The following is a 27095-nucleotide window of genomic DNA, read 5'->3' on the forward strand; positions in this document are numbered from 1 at the left end:
TCTCATCCCAGTCCTTTCTCCAAGGATTACAGTCCCAATTTGTCCAAACTTTCTTCATTAGTGAGGTTACTCATTTTTGGTTATTCCTTCATGGGACTATGGGCATCATTGGCTGAGCCAAGATTTATTATCCATCCCTCAAGACCCTGCAGATGGTCCTGTTGAATTGTCCTTAAACTGCTACAGTCCTGAGTGTAGGGACATCCGCAGTGCTATTAGGAAGTGGATTTCAGGAAGTTTAACCAATGACAGTGAAGGAATGGTGATATCCAAGTCAGCATGTTGTAGGGCTTTGAAAATACCTTATAGCTGGTGGGGTACCCCAGTATGTCTGCAGCCATTCTAGGTGGTAGAGGTCACAGGTTTGGAAGGTGCTGTTGAAGGAGTCTTTGTGAGTTACTGCATGCAACCATGCATCTTATAACTGGAACACACACTACCACTGTGCATAGGTGATGAAAGGGATTGATATTGATGGTCATGGATGGGGTGTCCATCATATGGGATGTTTTGTCCTGGAAGGTATTGAGTCTCTTAAGAATTGTTGGAGTTGCATCCCTTCAAGCAAGTGAAGATTATTTCATCTCACCCCAACTTATGTGTTTAGATGGTGGACAGTCTGTGAGAAACACAGGGAGTGAGTTCTTTGCTGGAGGATTCCTAGCCTCTGACCTGCTGCTATAGCCACAATAATTATATGGATAGTCCAGTTGAGATTTTGGTCAATGGTAACCAAGAGGATGTTGGTACTGGGTGATTCAGCAATCGTAACGCCATTGCATGTCAAGAGGTGATGGTTAGATTCCCTCTTGCTTGAGGTAGTCATGGTTTGGCACGTTTATGAATGGTACTTATGAATGTCAGCTGAAGCCATGATGTTCTCCAGATCATGCTGTATTTGGATATGAACTCCTTCAGTATCTGAGGATTTGCAAATGGTGCTGAACATGTACAATCATCACTGAGCATCTTCATTTCTGACTTTCTTGATAAAGCAGCTGAAGATGGTTGGGTCTAGAACACTACCCTGAGGAATTTCTGCAGAGATGTTCCAGAGCTAAGATAACTGGCCTCCAACAACTACAACCATCTTCCAATGTGCCAAGTATAACTCTGCCCAACAGAGGGTTTTCGCCTGATTCTCATAGACTCTGGTTTTGCTAGTGCTCCTTGATGCCACACCTGATCAAATGCAGCCTTGATTCAAGGGCAGTCATTTTAGACTCACCTCTTGAAATCAGCTCCCTTGTCCACGCTTGAACCAAGAGTTTGATGATGTCAGGGGTTGAGTGGCCTGAAAGGACCCAAACTGCACATCAGTGAATAGATCATTCCTTTACCAGTTCCACTTGCAATTGTCTTGTGCTCCAGAACTGACTATGTCCTGAGCCAAGTTGTTCCAGTACAGCTACAAGACAGGCATCTCCCTGACAATGTGAAATATTGTCCAGGTATATCCTATGCACAAGTAACAGAACAAATCCAACTTAACAATTGATGAGGGCCTCTTCCAACACTTTGCTTTTGATCTAAAGCAGACTTGATAAATCCCCAGGACCTGATCAGGTGTACCCTATAACTCTATGGGAAGCTAGGGAAGTGATTGCTGAGCCTCTTGCTGAGACATTTGTATCATCAATAGTCACAGGTGGGGTGCCAGAAGACTGGAGGTTGGCTAACCTGGTGCCACTGTTTAAGAAGGGTGGTAAGGACAAGCCAGGGAACTATAGACCAGTGAGCCTGATGTCGGTGGTGGGCAAGTTGTTGGAGGGAATCCTGAGGGACAGGATGTACATGTATTTGGAAAGGCAAGGACTGATTAGGGATGGTCAACATGACTTGGTGCGTGGGAATTCACATCTGACAAACTTGATTGAGTCTGTTTAAGAAGCAACAAAGAGGATTAATGGGGGCAGAGTGGTGGAAGTGATCTATATGGACTTCAGTAAAGCGTTCACCAAGGTTCCCCGTGGGAGACTGGTTAGCAAGATGAGATCTCATGGAATACAGGGAGAATTAGCCATTTCGATACAGAACTGGCTCGAAGGTCGAAGACAGAGGGTAGTGGTCGAGGGTTGTTTTTCTGACTGGAGGCCTGTGACCAGTGGAGTGCCACAAGGATTGGTGTTGGGCTCACTACTTTTCATCATTTATATAAATGATTTGGATGTGAGCATAACAGGTACAGTTAGTAAGTTTGCAGATGTCACCAAAATTGAAGGTGTAGTGGACAGCGAAGAAGGTTACCTCAGATTACAATAGGATGGGCCAATGGGCTGAGAAGTGGCAGATGGACTTTAATTTAGATAAATGTGAGGTGCTGCATTTTGGCAAAGTAAATCTTAACAGGACTTATACACTTAATGGTGAGGTCTGGGGAGTGTTGCTGAATGAACATACCTTGGAATGCAGGTTCATAGCTCCTTGAAAGTGGAGTCGTAGGTAGGTAGGATAGTGAAGAAGGCATTTGGCATGCTTTCCTTTACTGGTCAGAGTACTGAGTACAGACGTTGGGAGGTCATGTTGCAGCTGTACAAGACATTAGTTAGGCCTCTTTTGGAATATTACTTGCAATTCTAGTCTCTCTCCTATCGGAAGGATATTGTGAAACTTTAAAGGATTCAGAAAGGATTTATAAGGATGTTGCCAGGGATATTGGAGGATTTGAGCTATAGGGAGAGGCTGATTAAGCTGGGTCTGTTTTCCCTGGAGTGTTGGATGCTGAGGGGTGACTTTATAGAGGTTTATAAAATCATGAGGGGCATGGATAGGATAAATAGACAAAGTCTTTTCCCTGGGGTGGGGAAGTCCAGAACGAGAGGGCATAGATTTAGGGTGAGAGGGGAAAGATATGAGAGAGACCTAATGGGCAACTATTTCATGCAGAGGGTGGTACATGTATGGAATGAGCTGCCAGAGGAAATGGTGGAGGCTGGTACGATTGCAACATTTAAAAGGTATCTGGAGGGTTATATGAATAGGAAGGGTTTACAGCGATATGGGCCGGATGCTGGCATGTGGGACTTGATTGGTTTTCGATATCTAGTCAGCATGGATGAGTTGGACCGAAGAGTCTATACATCTCTATGACTCTATGACTCTATTATGGAATAATAAATGGGCTTGGATATATCCTGCTATTTGTGGACGGGACATACCTGGGCAATTTTATACATTGTTGGGTAGATCCTTGTTTTATAGCTGTACTGGAACAACTTAGCTAGAGGCACAGCTAAGTCTGAAGCACACAGCTTTAGTATTATTGTTGGAATGCTGTCAGGGTCCACACCCATTTCTTGATATTGCATAGAGTGAAGTCTGTCCATCTGTGATGCTGGGCACCTTAGACAAGGCCCAGTCAATTAATACTTTTAAGGCTAAGGGAAATAGATTCTTGACTAACACAAGAGTGGCAGATTATCAGGGGTAGGTGGAATTGAAGCTATAGTCAAATAAGCCATGATCCATTGGAGTGACAGAGTGAGCTCAAAAAAGTAAAATGGCACACTCCTGCTCTTAATTCATATGTTTGTAAGAAAAACAAAACACTCCCAATTCAATATTCAAATTTCCCTTCAGTCCATCTCCCTCTCCCTCCTTCCCCACTATTCCTCCACACTTTACTGCTTCCTTCCATTCTCTCCTAATTATATCCTGCCATTGCTCTTTTCTCCTCTGTCCACCTTGCTCCAATAATGCACTCTATTGTCTAAGTCCATCAAAACTGAGTAATGCACTTCGACCCAACTCCCCATGTTGAAAACCACCAGAGACTGACATGCTTTAAGTGTACATATCATACTCCCTGTATACATGATAGTTGTGCTATATTCTGAGGACCTGATGGCAAGATGTTGAAGGACTTATTGAAAAATTATTTATTTATTATCACCAGTAATTACACAAATCAGACCTGCCTTGGTTTCACCAATGTGAGCTAAGTTTCATATTCCATGGGTGTGATTTTCTCATATTTCGTGAGAATGAATGTGTTAGGTAGCAACTGACAGGCCATCCACACTCTGAGATAACTCACCCAATTCTGCACCAATCAGCTCATCAATACAGGATGAGAGGTGGGCATAGGGATGTTTCCATAGGCGCTTCCTAGTCATCGAGGTGAGAAGGGACGTGATTTTTAATCTTCCTGTCATGGGGCAGGCTCCTGGGGGTCAGAGGAAAAGGCAGGCGGTGATTTTCAGAGGCCAGGCTGGAGTATTGCAACCCCTCCACCAACCCAACAAGCAAAACAGTCTTGTTTCCCAGTTGGGGAACACTCCACTTCTCTCTCCTGCCAGGAAGGACAAGCCCTTGATTGGCTATTAGTTGACTACTGAAGGGCCTTACTCAATAGCAGGTAGAGAAAGTCCTCAGTGGCACTTCGCACCCAGAAGCTAATTGGTGACCGTCTCCTCGGAGCCCATTAGCCCCACATTTCCCTTCTCGATACCTCTTTTGCTATGTCTGGGGGAGAATGTCCATCCCTTGACTTCTCACTGCATTACCCACTAAGAATGAAAAATTAAAGTGCTAGAGTTGAACTACTTTTATAAAGTACCTGAATTGCTGTAAATATCACCAAATTATTTCAGAAGAAAGAAAGGGAAACAGGCAGAAGCAGCATCATTTATTGCCCTACCCTGCGTTGAATGGCAACAGACAGCATCACTTAATAATTCAACTGTGGTCCACTCACTTGACATTTTACTACCTTTTTGATCTTACTCTTTTCTATTTTTTACGTTATTTGTCTCCACAGGGCGCCCCGCCCTGCAGGGTAAAGGTCAGGCATTGCTGCTAATAGTTTTTAAACCTGCACAACAGCATTCAAATGAAAAGTCAGTGGGGGGACCCAGGTGCTGACGGAAATACAAAGGGTATGGAAAACTTCTTTAATTGATGTGGTCTAATCCATAAAGTCAGGCCAAGAAGTCAAAAGGCTTTCAGAATCCAATTGGAACATATTTCTGATCTGTCACCATTGCACAATAGCAATGCAGCTGATCATTAAAACAGCGAGCAACAGTTAAATTGGTGGCTGTGGATTTTACTGTGAAGCCAGACTAAATATTCTAGTAATGCTACAGTTAAAATTCCAAGCTGGAGTGGCAAAAATGTCTTGATGAATATCCACAGAGAGCAAAAAGAGGAAAACCCTCAAAGTCAAAATATCTACAGACCCAAAAACTAAGCTGAGTTATAAGATCACCCGTAATCCCAGCTTTAATGTTACTGTAAAGATACTGCCCTATCTTTGCCGTTGGAGTATTCTTTTCATACATTGATGTTAGCTTTGCAAAAGAATCCTGGTTTTCAGGATTTTGTTTTTTTTTGCTATGAATGCCAAGAAGTTGGATAAATTATGTCTGCTCACATAGAGCCTCTTCGCAATATTACTGTTTAGTGATCAGTTCCAGATCTGGACTAGTTCAGGAATGCAATCTTCAAGTGAAGATTGATCTTGTATTGGATTTTCATATCATCTCTTCTACCAGAATGAATGGTACAAGTTAGTGATGTCACACAAAACAAAAATTACTGGAGAAACTCAGCTTGAGGATATCTCTGCAGGAGTTCCTCAGGATGATGTCCTAAGCCCAACTAACTTCAGCTGCTTCATCAATGATCTTCCCCTCCTCATAAGGTAAGAAGTGGGGATGTTTGCCAATGATTGGACAATGTTCAGCACAATTCCCGACTCCTCAGATTCTGAAGCAGACCTTTTTCAAATACAACAAGATCTGGACAATATCCAGGCTTGGGCTGACAAGTGGCAAGTAACATTTGCACAACACAAATGCCAGGCTATGACCATTACCAATAGAGTCATAGAGATGTACAGCACAGAAACAGACCCTTCGGTCCAACTCATCCATGCCAACCAAATATCCTAACCCAATCTAGTCCCACCTGCCAGCACCTGGCCCATATCCCTCCAAACCCTTCCTATTCATATACACATCAGAGACAGAGACAATCTAACCAGTGCCTATTGACATTCAATGTTGTTACCATCACTGATTTCCCCACTATCAACACCATGGGAGTTATCATTGATTAAAAACTCAACTGGAACTCACCACATAAATGCAGTGGCTACAAGAGCAGGTCAGAAGCTAGGAATACTGCGGCAAGTAACTCACCTTCTGACTCCCCAAAGCCTGTCCACCATCTAAAGGCACAAGTCAGGAGTGTGATGGAATACTCCCCACTTGCCTGAATGAGTGCAGTTCCAACAACACTCAAGAAACTTGACACCATCTGGGACAAAGCAGTCCACTTGATTGGCACTACACTAAGAAGCATCTACTCCCACCACCATCAACACTCAGTAGCAGCAATGTGTGCTATCTACAAGACACACTGCAGAAAATCATCAAAGATCCTCAGATAGCACCTTCCGAACCCACGACCACTTCCATCTGGAACACCACCACCTTGAAGTCCCCCTCCAATTCACTCACGAACCTGACTTGGAAATATATCACTGTTCCTTCACTTTCACTGGGTCAAAATCCTAGAATTCCCTCCCTAATGGCATTGTGGAGCAACTTTCAATTGGTGGACTGCAGCTGTTTAAGAAGGCAGGTCACCACCACCTTCTCAAGGACAACTAGGGACAGGCACTCAATGCTGGCTCAGCCAGAGATGCCCACAACCCACAAAATGAATAGCTTAAATAAAATCTGGCAGCATCTGTGGAGAGAAAGCAGAGTTTACTTTTCGACTCCAGTGTCCCTTCTAGTGACACAGGTTCTGAAGAAGAATCACTGGATTCAAAACGTTAGCACTCCTTTCTCTCCACAGATGCTGCCAGACCTGCTGAGTTTTTACAGCAATTTCTGTTGAATCTTGAGCATCTGCAGTTCTTTATTTTATTTTAGCAATTTAAGTTGGGCGGACAGGAAGTAAACTGTGGAGGCTGGAGAAGTGCACTAGTGGTGGTAGCAGACAGGTTGCAAATGAAGTCAATATGACAATAAAGGCATTGCCATTCAGCAATACTGTACTTAATTATTGCTGATATGTAGACTGAAGATTCACATCAGGCAATCTGCCACAGTTAGCAATTCCTAACTGTCATCATCAGCAATATAAATGGGATGATTAAATAAATAATAGTTTAATAATGCTGCAATTATCACCTGGTAAAAAGCAGCTGGTTTAGTTTGATGGAAGATTAATTTCCAGAGAAAGTCAAGTATAACAATAGATTGCGTACCTAAGATAAGTGCTTACAGGAGAGCAATGATTCTTCACAGATATTTCCTTAAGTGGATGAGATAAACTTACACAGATCATAAGAAATAGAAGCAAGGGTATGTTATTCAGCTCAATGCATCAGCTCTGCCATCAATGGCTTGATTTATTGTAATCTTAACTCCACTTTCTTGCCTGCCTCCCATGATCTTGACTGCCCTATAGACCAAAAATCTGTTTAACTCAGGATCAAATATATTCAGTAACTGTATTCCAGCCTGAATCCTCCTTTGGGAAGGAGGATTCCAAAGTTTAATCATCCTTAGAGAAGAATTCCTTCACACCTTCATCGTAAACAATGGAATGTCTATTTCCAAATGATGCCGCCTAAATCTCCATTCCCTTCAAGGAGGAGAAACATCCTCTTAGTATCCATCTTGTCAGGCCCTCTCAGAATCTTCCATGTATATTTTCAATCAACTCTCATTCTTTTAAGCTCCAGTGAGCAGAGAACCAAACCTGCTCAACGTTTCCCTTTCTCAGATAATCATCTGAAAAGTAGAACTTTGTCTGACAGCAAAAGGTACCCTTTAGAAAATAACTGAAATACAATTATTTTATTATCCATCCCTTTCTGAAAACCTCAAGCACCAATTCTCCAATACTTTCCATTATTTTAACGTTATAATCAAAATGGTCTTCTCCTTCTTCCACCAGTGCAATGATTACATACCAGCCCTGTTGAACCAATTATTAATTCTACCTCACAATCCAATTCATGATTGTATCTGCTATTTCTTGCACAACATTAGCATCTATTAATGTCCCTACCTCAAAAATAATAAGCATTTATAAAGCACACATGGCTATAGAATAGCACAGTGGCTCAGTGGTTAGGACTGCTGCCTCGCAGCACCAGGGTCCTGGATTCGACTTCAGCCTTGGGCAACTGTTGGTGTGGGATTTGCACATCCTCTCCGTGTCTGTGCGGTGCTCCGGTTTCTTCCCACAGTCCATTGACATGCAGGTCAGGTGAATTGGCGATGCTAAATTGTTCATAGTGTTAGGTGCGTTAGTTAGAGGGAAATGGGTCTGGTTGGGTTACTCCTTGGAGGGTCAGTGTGGACTTGTTGGGCCAGTTGTCCTGTTTCCACACTGTATGGAATCTAATCTAATTATAACCTTTACATTTCCCTTAAAAAATTATCCAAGGCATTTCATGGTGGTGACAGGTTTAAAATGGTCTCCAAGCCAAAGAAGGGTTAAACGAAAGTAGGCAAAGAGCTGGGCTTTAAGGGAGGTATCGCAATGAAGAAGTTTAGCGTGAGTACTCCAATTCTTGAGTTTGGATAACTGAAGGCACAGCTACCAATGGTGGGGAGATAAAGGAAGAGGAAGATTCACAAGGAGCATACATTAGAAGAACAGAATGTTTGGTATGAGATTTGAAGATGCACAAAGGAGGAGAGACAGGCAAAGTCATAGTGGAATTTAAACCTCAATCTACCAAACCATTTATGCTTTTGGCTTTTCCAACCCAACTTTCCAACATTCTCCTGACTGATCCCAATCCTATATGAACTCTAAATTCTCCTACTTATTTAAACAGTGTTAGTGTTTCAGATCAGTGAAGTTCCATTATAATTCCCCATCATGAAATGTAAACTCTGTTTCTCTCTCCAGAAATAGTTGCAATTTTCTATTTTTATTTCTGATTTCCAGAATTCATAGTACTCTGCTTTTCCAAATTATCCATTTAGTTTAAGTAAAATAAGAAAGTGTGGAATATCTTACACACAATGTGCATCATTAGGCATTCATCTTGAAACATAAAAATAAAAGCTTCTGTCACAGTAGAATGAGAAGCAGAAGAGGCAGGAGATTGGCATTAGGTAATGATGTTCAGTTGAAGAGCCAGTGCAGATACAATTGGCCAAAATGGTTTCCCTCTGCATTGTAACACTTATACAATTCTGTAGTCAAATTGATGGACGTAACAGTCGTCATTATACAGAAACCAACACCTCATATGCATTCATTAAAGGCACAAATGCATTTATTTTAAGAAAATACCACTGAGGCATAGAGTCAGAGAATCATACAATACCATTTGGCCCCATCAAGTCTGCACTGACAGAGCTGCTCTAAATCTACACTGGTCCCACTTTCCAGCACTTGGCCTTGAATGTTATGACATTTTAAGTTCTCATCAAAGTATTTTTAAAGGTTGTGAAGTTTTTCATCTCAAACTACCCTCCCACATAATTCATTCCAGATTCCCACCATCCTCTGGGTGAATTTTCTTTCCCTCATATCCCCTCTAAACCTCTTGCCTTTCTACTTAAAAATGTGCCCCCTTCTTATTAATCTTTCAACTGAGAGGGACAGCTGCTTTCTATCCATCTTGTCCATGTTCCTCATAATCTCATATACAGCAATCAAGTCTCCTCTCAGCCTTCTCTGTTTGAAAGAAAACAACCTGAGCTTATCCAACCTCTCTTCACAGATAAACAGGTTACATCCTGGTGAATCTCCTCCACCGCAATCATGTCCTTTTCACAGTACTCCAGCTGTGGCCTAACCAACATGACACATACCATCTCTAACATGACTTCCCTGCTCTTATAATCTAACATCCAGTGTGCTCTGTGAAATAGTGAAGTTGCTATGATGGTCCAAAATGCTGAAAGTTACTTTTCTCCCACAATGCATGGGATCATGAAAACAGATATGTGGAAATATTTAGGGGTGGCACAGTGGCTCAGTGGTTAGCACTGCTGCCTCACAGTGCCAGGGACCCAGGTTCAATTCCAGGTCTGTGTGGAGTTTGCACATTTCCTCCAGGTGTTCTGGTTTCCTCTCACAAAGATGTGCACTTAAGTGAATTGGCCATGCTTAATTGCCCATAGTGTTCAGGGGTGTGTAGGTTATGTGCAATAGTAAACATGGGCTAGGGGAATGGGTCTGGGTGAGTTACTCTTCAGAGGTTCAGTGTGGACTTGATGGGTTGAAGGGCTTGTTCCCACACAATGTAGGGATTCTATGAAAAATTAGTCAGCCTAGGAACTCATTCCTTCTGTCAATCCATACACAAGCTACACTCTCATTCACTCTTCACTGGGGATAAGGTCCTGCAGCAGACCAAAGATACAGCCATTACCTCCCAGAGAAGAGGACTGTGAGGCTCATTGTGCACCACCAAGGATAATAAGGGCAAAAATTCCAGCATTAGCGTCAACTCTATTCATCTCGTTCAGTAGCTTTCCACTGGTAACAGTGCCAACAGCTATGCTCCAAGCAAACAGAGTTCAAGTGCCATTACTGCAGTGCTATCACTTGTGTGTTTTCTCTAATTTGTCTGTGTATTACCTCATGTCTCCATTCTAATGCTTATCAGACTATAATAAACTCCTAAGAGAGTATACTCAGAAATGGACTCACCTTTCTCACCATACTTCTACGTTAGCCTTAAGTTCTTGTATTGTAATTGGATTTATGGTTGATACTGTCCCACTTCTTTCCACTCTGTTCCAAATTAAAATTTACATTTTTAATAAAGCTTTTAGTCACCTATCCTGCCAATTCTTTTTGGATTTCACTCCTGTTGAAGTGCCTTGGGACATTTTGCTATTAAAGATGTTACTTAAATGCAAGTTGCTATTTTTGATTATTAATAATTAATTGTGAGTTTCCATTGTCTTATCACTTGTAAACAAAACTGCATGAAAGTCTCAGGAAAACTACATTTAAAAAAATCAGATGCCTGTCTCTTTATGCTTCAAATGATGAGTTTGACCTCTTTACAGTACACATATGCTGCAAGGTTTTTATTAATTCTCAGAACCAAGGACATAAACCTCACATACCTTTCTACTTCAACAGCTACGTACTCTTTTAAAATTTGTTTAAAAGGCAAAACATTCTCTGTGCTTTACTCTACCATTGGAAATACTCCATTATGCTTTCCATCATTGTCTGCTGACTTTTACCAGAAAGCTGTGACAGAAAGTGAAATCATTTAATCAGGAGGATGTTTTTGACAGATTTTAGCACATAAAGACTTGAAACTGTTTAGAGCTACATTTCCTTATGTGTGACAGTGTTTGGGTAGAACTGCCAGCTGTTTGCATTTTTCTGTGCAGGTTGATAGCTTGCAATAATGATTATCATCAATATCATTAAGAGCCAATTCAACTGATAAAAAAAGGCTGAGACAATTTGAAAATCAGCCAAATTCCAAATTGATACTGGAGGTAATTTTGAAAGGGTAACTTGGTTCTGGCTTCCACAAGAAACATTTATGTCTGTTGAAATGTTTACCAGCGTGGTATTGATTATATTGTAAAAACAGCTTTCAAAACACAACTATTGAAATACTGGAGAAGACGTTACTATTGCACAAACAATAGAATTTTATCAGATAAGAATCAATTATCTTGCTCTCCCTTTAAATGCAACTTCTGAAATGTCTCCCTGATATATGCCAGGAATTATACACACATCTGTAATTGGTTCCACTGCACCACCAGCATCATTTACTCTGCAATACCATCTTTTCAAAACACCTCCCTCAACAATGGAGGAATTTAGAAATCAACCATAGGCTATAGCTAGAGGACTGTGTGCAGTTCTGGTCACCTCTCTGTAGGAAGAATGTGATTGCGCTGGAGATAGTGCAGAGGAGATTCACCAAGATGTTGCCTGGGATGGAGTATTTTAGCTATGAAGACAGGCTGGATAAGCTGGAGTTGTTTTCTTTGGAGCAGGGAAGGTTGTGGGGGTGGTAACCTGATTGAGGGTGTAAGATTATGAGGGGCATGGACAGGGCAAATAGAAAGCAGTTGTTCCCCTTAGTTGAAAGGGCAATAACAAGGGGGTATAATTTTAAACCGATAGTCAGGAGGTTGAGAGGGGATTTGAGGAAAACTGTTTTCACCCAGAGGGTGGTGGGGACCTGGAATGCACTGTCTGGGAGGGTATTTGAGGCAGGAAACTTCATATTCTTTGAAAAGTACTTGGATGAGCAAGTGAAATGTCTTAATATTCAAGGCTATGGGTTTTATGCAGGAAAGTAGGACGACTATGGATAGTGGTAAACGTTTGGCTGTACAGACGTGATAGGCCAAACAGCCTCTTCCCTACTGTATGAATTTATGAAAAAATTCTGTACTCAATCAGCACTGCTCAAAAAACATATCCATAGTAGATTCCTCAGAGACACACACACTTCATGGTCATAGTTTTACTAAGACGGTTTGAAGATGGTTCTTGTATTTATAATGAAGTAATGACTGTGGAATGTAAGTAATTCTAGGAAATGCCTTGCTGTTTCCTTAAAATAGGATTGCAATAGGTAAGGGTGCAGCATTATATGACATTGTACATCATTGAATGGACAAGATGATTTTGAGAGTGCTGCTGGATAAAATATAACATTTCCAGACAGCCTGTCTTATTCTGCAGATTGCAAAGGTTGAACTTGGTTGACCTTTCTCCCCTTATAATGGAAGTTCTTCCATACAAATATTTGCAGCAGCATCACAAATTTCTTTGTGAAGTTCTTCCAGATACACTACTGCTAACAAACTATCAAACACACTTTAAAGACAGTGAGTACTGAACAGCAATACACTTCCCAGAGGCGGTGATTTTATCACAACATCCTGCTTGCATGCCCACATCTCTGTCCTCGGCATGCGACAGTGTTCCAGTGAATCACAGTGCAAACTGGAGGAACAACATCTCATCCTCAGACTAGGTACTTTACAGCCTTCTGGACTTAATATTGAGTTCAACACCTTAAATTGTGAAGATTTCTTCCTTTTCATTTAGCTTGTTACTATGTCTTCCCCTCCACCCGTCCCACTTACTGTCCTTTCAAGTCTGGCAGGAGACATTGTTCTGCCATTCTCATATTCCGATCACTTAATCTGTACTATCAACATTTTATCTTCACTAGCACCCTACACCCACTACACTCAGACCACCTACCCCTACCCCCAAACTATAGCATAAATGCTATTCCCTCCACACTTTACTTCAGCTCTGAAGAGTCATCTTGACTCAAAATGTTAGCTTGCTCTCTCTCCATGGATGCTGTTGTTGGACATCGATTTCCCCGTTTTCAACTGTGGTGCCAGGGAGGCTTGGCTACTGCTGGTGGTGATGCCAAGTTTTTCAAGTTTCTTGTTCTTGGTGTGCATGTAGGTGGTGTAGTTTAATTGCCTTGACTGCTTGGCAGTGTCTCGTAACTGTCCTGCTGTATCTTGAGCACAAGTTGAGAATGTGGACTCTTATTTCGACTTCAAGATTGTGACACCTGAAGTAGAGTTGGTGCACAAGATGATTGGGGCGTTAGTGAGAGGTGTGGCGGCACAGTCTCTCAGATAGTCTGTGTTGTAGGTCGACTTGAGTAGGTTCATGATCTGTACTCCTTTTGGGATCTTTCCTGCTTTCTTGCATTTCTGCAGAAACATGATATCTGTGTCGATATGCGCAATCTTCTTGGAGATACTCTCCACATTGAGCCAGCAGTTAGTGGTGTCAATGGTGTCAATGACCAGTGGAATGCCACAAGGATTGGTGCTGGGTCCACTACTTTTCATCATGCATATAAATTATTTGGATGTGGACATAGGAGGTATAGTTAGTAAGTTTGCAGATGACACCAAAATTGGAGGTGTAGTGGACAGCGAAGAAGGTTACCTCAGATTACAACAGAATCCTGATCAGATGAGCCAGTGGGCTGAGGGGTAGCAGATGGAGTTTAATTTAGATAAATGCGAAGTGATGCATTTTGGAAAAGCAAATCAGACCAGGACTTATACACTTAATGGTAAGGTCCTAGGGAGTGTTGCTGAACAAAGAGACCTTGGAGTGCAGGTTCATAGCTCCTTGAAAGTGCAGTCACAGGTAGATAGGATAGTGAAGAAGGCATTTAGTGTGCTCTCCTTTCTTTATCAGAGCACTGAATATAGGAATTGGGAGGTCATGTTGTGGCTGTACAGGACACTGGTTAGGCCACTTTTGGAATATTGTGTGTGCAATTCTGGTCTCCATCCTATCGGAAAGATATTGTGAAGCTTGAAAGGGTTCAGAAAAGATTTGCAAGGATGTTGCCAGGGTTGGAGGATTTGAGCTATAGGGAGAATGTGAATAGGCTGGGGCTGTTTTCCCTGGAGCATTGGAGGCTGAGGGGTGACATTCTAGAGGTTTATAAAATCATGAGAGGCATGGATAGGATAAATAGACAAGGCCTTTTCCCTGGGGTGGGAGAGTCCAGAACTAGACAGCGTGGGTTTAGGGTGAGAGGGGAACAATAGAAAAGGAACCTAAGGGGCAACTGTTTCATGCAGAGGGTGGTGCGTGTATGGAATGGGCTGCCAGAGGACGTGGTGGAGGCTGGTACAATTACAGCATTTAAAAGGCACCTGGATGGGTACATGATTAGGAAGGGTTTAGAGGGAAATGGGCCAAGTGCTGGCAAATGGGACTACATTAGGTTAGGCTATCTGGTCGGCATGGACGAGTTGGACTGAAGGGTCTGTTTCCATGCTGTACTTCTCTATGCTTCTATAACTGAAGAGTTCTTAATATTTAGACAACAGTATTTGTTGCCCAAGTGTGGAACTAAATAGCATGTCAGCTCAAATGCCAAATGAGCAACAGCTAGGAACCAGTTAACCAGCACTTTCTCAACAGAGTGCCGAAGAAAGGTTGCAAACAATATGCATTTTGTATTCTGGCAAGATCTATGTCGTTCTCAGTAACCTAAAGTCTGGTATCTGCACCCCATTGTGCTGTCTGTCTGGAAGACCTCTAACTTCATTTTTGAAACACATTACAGCCATTACCGGTACTGAAGTGTTTATTATGGGCTTGATGAGCAGTAATAACACCCTTAGGGCTGGAAATGCCATAATAGCCAAAGAAGATGATGTTATTTATTATTGTTGTCAATACTATCTTTGTTATTTTCTCAACTCTATGATTTTATTGGGGGTGGGGAACAAGATTATTTGGAAGCATTCATCTCATCACAGCTGAACATTGCCACATTTTGTTTCACTGTTTTTCCCCATTTTTCATATGTATTAGAGCTCTTGATCTCACAAGGCAGATTACTGACCAATTGTACATAGGTAAGTTAATTATTGACCCGAGCACGATTTATGAATGCATTAGTCCAAATTATTCTTTGACCACAGAATCTAGTTAAAAGTAATTTCTATCCATCTCATTGGCAAATCAAGCAATTTCAGACAACTTTTAAGTGGGAGATAATGAAAAATAAATGGTAGCCCAGAAGTATATTGGATGGTAAACTGTCAACTCTGCCAAAGGATGCAGTTATGGATTTCATTCCTAGCTTATCCGCCGTTCAATTTCACCATCACATATGTTATATCATTTTAAAAAATGATTCATTTAAAGAAATATCTCCACATTAGTCCAAAGCAAATCAACAGTTATCCAACCTCATCCTTATTAATCAAATTTTGTATTAATTGAAATGCAAGATAATATTAGCATTAGAAAATTGAGTTCATCCAAAGCTCGGCTCCTCATATTACATCTCATATCAATTCTATTCATCCACCACCACCCTACCAACTTATGGTCTGATAAGGCTTAAATTTTAAAATTCTCACCTGTGTTTTCAAATCTCCCCATCACATCACCCTACCATACGTCAGGCCTATAACCCTGCAAGCTCTCTGTGATCCTACGTCCCAGCATCTTATGCATTCCCAATTTGTGCCATCCCACTGCCGGTGATTGTGCCTTTAGCTACCCAGCCATTAAACTCCACAATTCCTTTAAGTTTTTCTACTTCTCTCCACCTCTCTGTAAGGTTCTATTAACAAAGTACATTTATAAGCATGTTTTTTTCTGGTCAACTGTCTTAATATCTTCTAATGTGATTCAGCTTCAAATTTTGTTTGATAATGCAAAGTGCTTTATAAATTCAAGGTGTTTGCAATTATGAATGGATCTCTGATTTGATGTAACAGAGAGAATGTTCACATGAGAAGTAAACAACAAGTATAAAGTAATTGGATAGTTGTGATGGGAGAAAAGAAGAAGAAGAATTCTGTGTCCACTTGTGCATACAGGAAGATGTAACCAACAGAATTAGTAGGCAAAAGTGAGGACTGCAGATGCTGGAAACCCGAATTTGGACCAGAGTGGTGCTGGAAAAGCACAGCTGGTCAGGTAGCATCCGAGGAGCAGGAAAATCGACGTGTCAACCAAAAGCCCTTCATCAGGAATAGAGGCAGGGAGCGTCCAGGGTGGACAGATAAGAGAGTGTGTGTGTGTATGTATATATATATATGCTGGAGAGAAGTTAGCAAAGAGTACAATAGGTGAATGGGGGTGGGGGTGGGGATGGAGGTGATAGGTCAGAGAGGAGGGTGGAGCGGATAGGTGGGAGGGAAGATTGGCAGGTAGGACAGGTCATGGGGACAGTGCTGAGCTGGAAGGTTGGAACTGGGGTAAGGTGGGGGGAGGGGAAATGAGGAAACTGTTGAAGTCCACATTGATGCCCTGGGGTTGAAGTGTTCCGAGGCGGAAGATGAGGCATTCTTCCTCCAGGCGCCTGGTGGTGAGGAAGCGGCGGTGAAGGAGGCCCAGGACCTCCATGCCCTTGGCAGAGTGGGAGGGGGAGTTGAAATGTTGGGCCACAGGGTGGTGGGGTTGATTGGTGCGGGTGTTCCAGAGGAGGCGTCCTGCGAGGAGGCGTCCAGGCTCCCCAATGTAGAGGAGACCGCATCTGGAGCAACGGATACAATAAATGATATTGGTGGATGTGCAGGTGAGTCTTTGATGAATGTGGAAGGCTCCTTTGGGGCCTTGGATGGAAGTGAGGGAGGAGGTGTGGGCGCAGGTTTTGCAATTCTTGTGGTGGCAGGGGAGGGTGCCAAGACAGGAGGGTGGGTTGGGTTGTTGGGGGATGTCAACCTGACCAGGTAGTCATGGAGGGAATGGTCTACCTTCTCCCCAGCGCAAACCACCCCCACCCCCCAGCTTATCTCTACACCCTGGAGGCTCTTTGCCTCCATTCCTGATGAAGGGCTTTTACCCGAAACATCGATTTTCCTGCTCCTCGGATGCTGCCTGATCTGCTGTGCTTTTCCAGCACCACTCCAACAAAATTAGTAGCCTAATCTTTGATTTAATTCTTTCCAAACAACCTGGCTTTAAATAAAGTCAGAGTTCTCCTTAAATTAACTGGATCTCCTAATAACACAAAGCATCAGAGGAAAATGTTTTGTGATTGTACAGTACCTTGGTTAAGTCATTTGTTGCCTAAGGTCAAGGCTGCCTTCTCAATGATTTATTCAACAGAATGAACCTGGTGAAATTTGTTCTTCACCCAGTGACCCTTTTAGGCCCACATGTTCAGCCCTGACCTTCAGTACTACTTTGACCAATTTCGTTCAAGGAGACAACACTGTCAAATTTTAAATGCTGCATTTATAAATTGTTAGCTTCAGGTGAATGGGACAGGTTCCTTCAAGGATGTGCAGTCTTGCCTCCGTTTACTTTCAAGAAGCTAATGCCCCAAACAAACCTTACGGATTGCTGACTGTGTCAAGTCCATGTGATTTATGATGAATTCCAATGTCACACCCAATTAGCAAAGTCTATAAAACCTGTTTGCTAAAAAGACTAAGTCTTTAGTATACCTTTATGGTTAATATATTAAATTTTGTTCTGACGTGTCAGATAGTAATCTATTTAAAGAATATTTTTCTTTAAAAATTATGTTTCATACAGTGACATTTTTAATTCAATATATTATGTTAAGTAATAATTACTTTTGAATGTTTTTCTTTAGGTTTATCTTTAAAGACAGATAAACCTAAATCATCATTAGAATAAAAAATTCAAGTCCAAATGATAACATGGACTGTTAGTATACAATTGTCTGAAACTCTTCTCTCTTCTACTTTCGAGGAAGTTGATTGATTTTAAAATAAAATAGTCCAATGTGACATAATTTTGACATGTATGCCATTTGTTTTAAAAACAGAATATTCAGGGCAATTTTAGAAGAAGTCTCACAGAGAAACAACTGAATTGCCTGTGAAAGAAGGTGAATTAACATATTCAGTTGAGAGTGAAGCACTCCAGTTTAATGACTCTATTACCCCATGCTGTATTCTAAACGCATATTGGATTTGCATGATAACGATGCTAAATCCAATGTCAACTTGGAATATTAAATTCAATAGCTCTGTTTGTATTTTGAGGTCAAAGAAGTAGCTGTCAAGATTGACTCTCAACTAACAGGGCCTAGACTGCTGAGAACAAATAAATCCCATTGTACTACCTTGAGAGAGCACCACTCCCATTTTTACATGCATGCACAGAATGAAGCTCATGACAAATACGTTTTTGAAACACTTTGACAGCACAGTCAAGCCTCAGCCATGTGACATGATGTTACCAGTGATACTGCACTTCAGAGTCAGACCAGGACATGCATCACAGAGACTTCTCTGATTCACAATCACCTCTGCAGTCAGTTTCCATTTCTGATGTTAGATTGCAGATGAGACAAATGAAAAGATTTAACTGACCATCTGGAAATTCTGTGATAACCATTTCTGGTCCCCACCATGCATTTTGTTTTCTTCAAATGATTTCCATCTCCCTTCTCAACCACTCAAGCAAAATCATGACGTTCTGTTTAACCTAGACTTGAATTTAAGAGATTACATCTTATCTCACCAAGATCCCCAATTGGTACCTCAACAATATTTCCTACCATCCCTTTCTATATGATGTAACACAATATCTTTCTGTCCTACAAATTTCATTTTCAGTCTATTCAATTCATCTTCTCTTTTTGCGTCAATACAAATTGAAGAAGAGTCCTATCAATTCTTCTCTATGACCTCCTTAAAAACTGTTTATTAATCAAGGTTTTGGCTCTCAGGCTCTCTGAACTGTTATAATATGATACCCCATTTGCTTCCTTGTTATGTTTATCCATTGTTTTCTTTTTTCTTTTTTCAGACATTTGAAACAGTTGACTGGCCTGACTCCTTAACGTAATATGCTCTGGATACCTCGTTCCTGACTATTTTGCCCTGCGGTTGCTAGGCTGCGCTCCTCCACATTCCTTCTGTTTATCTTCACCACAATGTCGGGGGTCAGCTGAAAATATGTGACTGAAGTAGAAGAAAGGCATTAATTTTTAGTATCCAATCTTTCTGCACCACAAGCGTATTGAACAAATTCTAGCTGGACAGGAAGTCCCCAGGTTACAAATGAGTTCTGCTTTTTCCGCTGTTCGTAAGTCATAACAGATACGGGCGAATTAGTCTGCCCGTTTGATAGGATGAAACATTGTACATAACTTGGATTTTTAAAAATAATTTTTTAAAATGAGATGCCTGACGTCGGTTCGTAAGTATAGGATGTTTGTAAGTCGGACATTCGTAACCCAGGGACTTCCACTATTGCATTTAGGCAATCCACTAATCTTATTTCTCAGGCAACTCACTGGCTAAAAAAAATTCCAAACGCTTAATATAAGCATATACAGTTTGCAGAGTTAACAACCATTTTCTTTATGAAATTTCGAAATGAAATGATTTTACATCTATGACCAACTACACTCACTGAAGTGTGTTCACTGCTTTGATATAAATTGAGAGTGAATCCATGCAATTGTCCTGACCTTTGTCACTATTCCTCACATGTGCATTGAGTTCCTCCATGAATTTTTGCCTTGACATTATTTCATCATGCCCTGTCTGAAGATATTTGATCCCCATTGTAACATAGCATCTTGGTTTCTAGAGTTACCTTGTCCTGAGCCAATGGATATCACAATATTTATTGTTGGTGCATGTCAAAGCCAAGGAAAATCTGATACAAATTGGCAAGGCAAATCATACAGTTTAGTCCCATTTTGTTTAGTCTTGCTCAGTATTTCGAATCTGTGAGGCCGAGCTAAAAGGCAAATACTTGCATTTATATAGTGCCTTTCATAAACATGTAAGTCCTAAAACGTTTCACAGCCAGTGAAGTACTTTTGAATTGTACTCACCATTCTAATGTAGATAATACAAAAGACTATTTGCATACAGCAGGGCTCAATGAAAAGGAGAAAGTGAGGACTGCTGGAGATCAGAGTCAAGAGTGAGGTGCTGGAAAAGCACAGCAGTTCAATAAACAGCCAGGTGATAATCACCTGACAATCTTTTCTTTAATGCTGTTGATCAAGAAAGAAATATTGGGCATGACACCAGAAAAAATACTTCTGCTCTTCTACAAAATAAAGTTCTACAACCTCTTGCACCCCCTGAGAGAGCATACAGTGCATAGTTTCAACATGCCATTTGAAAGGCAGCACAACTCAATACTATCAGGAGTGCCAGCTGATGACTTTATAGTCATATCTCTGAAGTGGGATTTGAACCCATAACCTTTAGACTTAGAAGGAAGAATTCTACCACGTGAAGCGCAGCAGATACAACACGATGAGCGATTTTTTGAGGTGGGACATGTCCCACCACTGGGCCTGAAAGCGGGCAGCAAGTCTAACCTTTGGTACGGATTGTGAAGGTATGAGGATGTGAGATGTGATGAGGATAGAAAGGCAGACTATTATTCACTAGGAGGGAGAAACAAGAAGTTTACAGAACAGAATGACCTGGCTGTTCTTGCATTTGAACCACAAAGATTGCAAGTACAACAACTAATTAGGAAGGCAAATGGACTTTTTGTACTCCACCCTGCTCCTTTATTGCATGACAGGATGAAATTTACAAGTAGAAAGATACTGCTCCAGCTATTCAAGACATTGTTGGCACTACGCCTTTTTTCTCTTGATTCATGGATATGGACATCACTGATTGGGCCAACACTTACTGTCCATTCCTAATTGCAGACAGTGTGAACTATGTCCACTAATAATTTCTTGATTAAAAAAGTGTTTTGTTTAAGCTGTAGTAATAGCAGATTGAGGACAGAACATAGCATAACACTTACACAGCATTGGAAGGGATGCAACTGATGGAACAGAAAAAGGAACAGGCGGGAGAGGATGTCCTTGGGTATGATTATACTGGCATATATCAAGATGGGCAATCTTGTCTATATCAACACCAACTGGACCATGTAAGCTATTTCAAGGATATCATGATTGGATGCTTGACTTTGGTGGAATAGAGTGAAGCTTTAGATCTAATTCAACTTTTAAATTACAGTCTAACTTAGGTATTACAAATGTTGCCCACAGTATTAGAGCTCAAACCAGAAAAATAAGGAGGGAGGGGATAAAGAGGGAGAGACAAGAATTTTGCAAAGCATAGTGATCTGGCTGTACTTGAATTTGAACTACGAGTGCAGGTGCAACAAAAGATGGCATTAAGAACTGACTGTAGATCAAGACACCAACTTTCAAGCCAAGTATTAAGCAATTTGCCAGCAACATTTCAAAATCCGCATTACATTCTATTTCCTGCTGCAAAACCTGGAAAGTTAGCAGACAACTGTAGCATCTTTCATTTCAGTCCAAGAAACAAGTATTAAAATTAGAAGTGGAATTGACAGTTGACACAGAAGTAGTGGAAAAATTATGCCAGTGGTTCAGGCTGTTTGAGGTACAAGACACTTTGTGACTGAATCCTTCAGAATCCTTTTTTTCTTTATGGCTGTAAATATTAAATTAACTGAGATAAGGCTACTTTTCAAATCAGCTGTTCAGGCAGACACTTCACTACTTTTTTGCCTGAACAAAAGATTCTTGTCAATAGAATGTCTAGGCCTACATTAACCAGCAATTTCAAAAGACACTTAATTGATAACAATGTTGACTGCAGATCTTCCTGTGCATTTTGGGGCACGTTAAGAGCCTGAAGGACACTTCATTAATGTAAACTCTTTCTACTCTCTTTCCTTCTGTTAGGTTATCTGGTAAATATCTTCCACTCAAGAGTTCTAAAATGTGCTTCAGATTCCAAAGGGGGTCATTGATGGACTAACTTCAAATATGTAAACTGGATTTGTAGCAAGAAGGGAACATAGCTGAGGGTGGGCTTTGGCCGATACTGATGAAAGGCTTTTGCCCAAAACGTCGATTTTCCTGCTCCTTGGATGCTGCCTGACCTACTGTGCTTTTCCAGCACCACTCTGATCTAAACTTTGGCCTATACTGACCTGCCATTCAGTACCATAGGTGGAAAGTCTGCCAAAAAATGGGCATATTACGTTGCCAATAAACCCTCATAAAAGCAGCTATATTAATAATCGTACTGAGAATGCTTAATATATCAAGACCATTAATGTTCTTGGCTCTCCCAACCACTCTAACCCATGCTATCTTTTGAATCAAAAGGAAGGAACTTGATGTTTGACAACAATAGCAAGACATTGGGCAGCATAGTGACTCAGTGGTTAGCACTGCTGCCTCACAGCGCCAGGGACCCATGTTCACTTCCAGCCTCAGATGTCTGTCTGTGTGGAGTTTGCACATTCTCCCCATGTCTGCATGGGTTTCTCCCACAATCTAAAGATGCGCAGGTTAGGTGAATTGGCCATGCTAAACTGCCCATAGCGTTCACGGCTGTGTAGATTAGGTGCATTAGTCAGAGGTAAATATGGGGTAGGGGAATGGGTCTGGCCGGGTTACTCTTTGGAGGGTCGGTATGGACTTGTTGGGCTGAAGGGCTTGTTTTCACACTGTAGGGATTCTAATTCTAAATGGTAGCTGGAGGTTATGTAACAGAAATTGTGTACCTACCCAGCACCTACTCTGATTAGGTGGGTGTCCCCACATCAAAGGGCCTGCAATAGTGCAAGAAGGCAGCTCACCACTCTCCTCCTGAGAGCAATTCGGGATGGACAATAAATTTTGGCCTAGCCAGAGAAGCACACATCCCCTTAATCAGTAAAGAGAAAGCTACAGAAACTCAAGCAACTGCAGCTGGATCCCAATATTTTAAATCATATGGTATGATGTGGTTGTGCTGTGGTCAGCAGGAATTCACCAAAGAATCCATGTTTTTTGTGGAGAATTATTCAGTTGATGAGGAATTCATACTGTCTGCTAGCTAGACCTCAAACTTCCCTTCCTACTTCTTTTGTGGTCAACTGCAAGCAAACCTCCTTGGGAAGCTTAACAGTCACTTAGGCATCAAGTGGGCTTCTATCTCACAATAGAATGCCAGAATTATGTCAATACCCTTGTCAGAAAACAGATAGCTGAGTCACAAAGATTTACGACCCTCCAGGGCACCGCTGATGATTGCCAGCTAGTTTGTATCATCAGTGGCAACTGGAGGAATGTCTTTTCCTGAGGGTGGGGGAGGTGTGTGCAGATAACCTTACTGGCAAATAAATGCCCTAATGGGTTCGGTTGTTCTGGTTACATAAGCAACTTGAAGCTTATCAGTGCATTGTACTGATAAGCAATGCTATTTTATCTGGCTAGATTCAACAATACTCTGTCCACACATAGTATTTTCTAAGTACTGGTTGGTGCCAATCTTTACTTAGCTTTCAGCGAAATAAAACTTTCTTTGCAGGAGTGAACATTCACACTGTAGCAGTAGATAGCATAGATGTGATTTTCCAGTTGGGTTGGAGAGACTTAACACCATTCTACAAAACTAAAATGCAATGATATCCAGTTGACCTGACGGCTCAATTTACTTTAACCTCAACTTATGTTCTGATCAGATAAGCTACTATCACAAAATATGTTTTTCCAATCGCCTTCCCCAAATTTTCTTGCCTCAGTAAAATATAATACTAACCTCTGTGAATATTAGAGCACATGATGCAGATTTCAGACTTGTGCTTTTCCTAATGGCTTAGCACAAGATATTTTCTATACGTAGTTTGTAAGGAATGTGTTTTATAGTTTGGGACAAGGTGTCAAATTTGGCAAGACAAAGGAATGCCATGCAAGTTTGACTATGTTCTCATGTTCCTAATAAACAAATATTTGTTTTCATTGGAAACCAAAGTCAATAGCAAAGCTTTGCAGAATATTACAAAGACTAAAAGAGAAAAATAGTAGATGAGGTCAGTCAGGAGATAGTATTTAGATGATGGCAAGCTTGAGTTTTAAAAGCCTGCAGACTGTACTATGAGGAAAAATTAGGAGATGGAGGAAGATTGGTGAGGGGGGAGGAATAATCAGGGAAGGGTACACAGAGGTGAAGACCTGCAAAATAACAGCAGCAGAAGATAATGTAATAAAATGTAATTTCAAGATCATTAAGGTACATAGAAACAGCAAAATTATGGCGATATTTTCGAAGGCATTCAAAACATGAGGAAGTGAGGCAGTATTAGGCCACTCAGCTTTTCCCTACTTCTTGACTTTGTTGATCACAGCGAGTAAAACTCCTTTCTGTCAGTTCGTTTGGACAGTGCACAGAATAAATAGTATTGCAATAATAATTTTATGATTTGCCTTCTGACAGCACAGTACATTTTATGACTGATCGCCTTGAAAAATGTATAATTGTTTCTATCAGCAACATAAGTAATACATACTATCAAAAGCAAGAAAATCAATTGAACCAAATTTTCCTAAAGGCTTTTCAGCTAAATTGGAAAACATTGTTCTGACAGGGGCACTGTCCCTCGAAAAATGAGAAGGAACAGTGGTATAAAACCTCATTGTTATGATTTCAAATTTTACATACCAGCTAGTCAGTTTATCCAGATATTCCATTCTTAGGAATTAGAAAGATGCAACTGGAATAATTTTACAGATAATGTTTTTCTATGTATTAAATGTACAACTTTAACTTTAAGGTTGATTTTAAATTATGATTGGAGAAGGCACACATATTTCAATGAAATATATTTCAAAATATATTAGGAATTTACACAACTCATACTCAAGAACAAAGACAGTGAGATTGCAGGAAGGTAGCAATGTGGATGCTAACCAACAAACATTATTTCAACAAAGGAGCTAAATAAAGAATGAATCGCAAAATGACAAAAACCAAAAATATCTCAGGCAACAATCACCATGTGATAAATGGCAGGAAAAACCAAAACACTTTTTTTTAGGTTGTAAGCTTCTGGAGTGTCCCATTATGCAATATATTTTCTAGAATGCATTTAATGGTATTCAAACTTAAAAGCATAAGCTGTCAAAATGTTATTTTCAACCTGTGCTAATCTATTACCCAAAACATTGCTTGTCACAAATCACTCGACCCATAGCCTGTGCTACTGAAACATCCACTTTTTCTGCATGACAACGCTAAGAGAGTCATAGAGTCATAGAGATGTACAGCACGGAAACAGACGCTTCGGTCCAACCCATACATGCCGACCAGATATCCCAATCCAATCTAGTCCCACCTGCCAGCAATTAGGTCTCTTTTATATCTTCCCCCTCTCACCCTAAACCTTTGCCCTCTAGTTCTGGACAGGTCAAGGTTTGAAAACTACTTCAGCTGTAAATGTCAGCTATTCTCAGTGCAACACAGTTTTGTATACATTCGTTTTTGGAACTTCTTTCTGAATTATGTGTAGAGTTACCACCCTAATATAAGTTATGGTGGCATTGTGGTTAGCGTTGCTGCTTCACAGTGCTAGGGGCCTGGGTTCCATTCCAGTCTTGGGTGACTGTCTGTATGGAGTTTGCATGTTCTCCCTGTGTCTATGTAGGTGTGCAGGCTAGGTGGATTGGCCATGCTAAATGCAGTGTTACAGGGACAGGATGCAAAGCTGTTCAGAGGATCAGTACAGGCTAAATAGCCTTCCCTGCATCATAGGGATTCTATGTAGAAATGGTTTCTAACATTTAGCAAAATAATTTGATCTCAAAAGTGTGTTATTTCCGTGTTTTGTAATTGATGAGATGAAGATGGAAGGTTATTATTGGTTATTACATTTCAAGTCGCTGAACAACATCTGACTAACAAAGTGAAGCAGTGTTTCTCTTCACATTGCACAAAAACTGGTTTGTATATAATAGTTCAAATGATCAATTGTGATAGGAGTCTTTCCCAAACTCATCTACTAGCTGGATCACAAATAAGACAATTCCAACGACATAATACTCCCTCCTTTTGCCTCCTCGGGAAATCATTTTTTTTTTGCCTAACGATGTGCATTACATTGCATTCACACAAGAGTAACCGGAATAGTTAACATTCCTGAGGTAACCGTAACAGAAAATAGTCCCCAGTGCAGTCTGACATGTGGGAGCAGGTGTGTTCGTTGTATTGCGTGCATTTCTCATGTTGAGAGGGATATTAGCCTTGTCTAATACAGCACAGAGAAACAAATAGGGTTGACGCTCCCTCTCAGCAAGTTCCAGTAAATATCGTGTAACCACTAGAGGTCACTGCACCTAAATGCGACCCAATCTGGTTTGACTTACTTGCAGTCCCGGTCCTCCAGATCAAAGTGAGGGTTGAAATTGATCATTATCCGTTGGTAAGCTTCGGGTGCTTGGATCACCCAGGCACAGCTTTCCCTGGGGTAGTAAGAGTTTGGATATCCCGGAGAGTTCAGGTAGCCAGGAATGGTGATTTGTATAGTATCCCCACACCGATCTACATGAGAGAAAAACACTCGTAAACTAACGGAACTAACGGAATCCCCCCTCCCTCCTTTCACATCTCGGACTCGGAAATAAGGATACACATTTTCTTTTGCGCAGAATGATAGTTTCTCTGGATTCGGTAAAATATTTGGAAAGAATCTCGCCCCCCCCCCCCCCCTTTATAAAATACTTTAACGGAATCTTGATCTGTTTTCATGAAGTACTTGGACAATATCTTGCCTCGTTTCATCAAATACTTGGGCAGAATCCTGCCTTGTTTTGTCAAATATTTTGGCAGGTTTTGAAACTCCACATTCGATTCGGGTGCGGGGTCTGTGGTTTCCACAGGTTT

At 41.1% G+C, this 27095-nt stretch overlaps 1 protein-coding gene across 4 annotated transcripts in view; it reads right to left on the reverse strand.

Annotated features, from left to right (window-relative positions):
• The window catches only part of nrp1a (neuropilin 1a), a 182822-nt gene that overhangs the window by 151413 nt on the left and 4314 nt on the right, over positions 1-27095 (reverse strand). For all 4 annotated transcript variants that reach the window (XM_043690622.2, XM_087987524.1, XM_043690621.2 and 1 more), the window contains exon 2: positions 26579-26753. In XM_043690622.2, the coding sequence (XP_043546557.1) occupies positions 26579-26753 (175 nt within the window). The remainder of the gene's footprint in view (positions 1-26578; positions 26754-27095) is intronic.

The sequence above is a fragment of the Chiloscyllium plagiosum genome, unplaced genomic scaffold, assembly GCF_037043375.1.
Source record: "Chiloscyllium plagiosum isolate Xiang-an unplaced genomic scaffold, Cpla_swu_hap1 HiC_scaffold_5, whole genome shotgun sequence".
NCBI lineage: Eukaryota > Metazoa > Chordata > Chondrichthyes > Orectolobiformes > Hemiscylliidae > Chiloscyllium > Chiloscyllium plagiosum.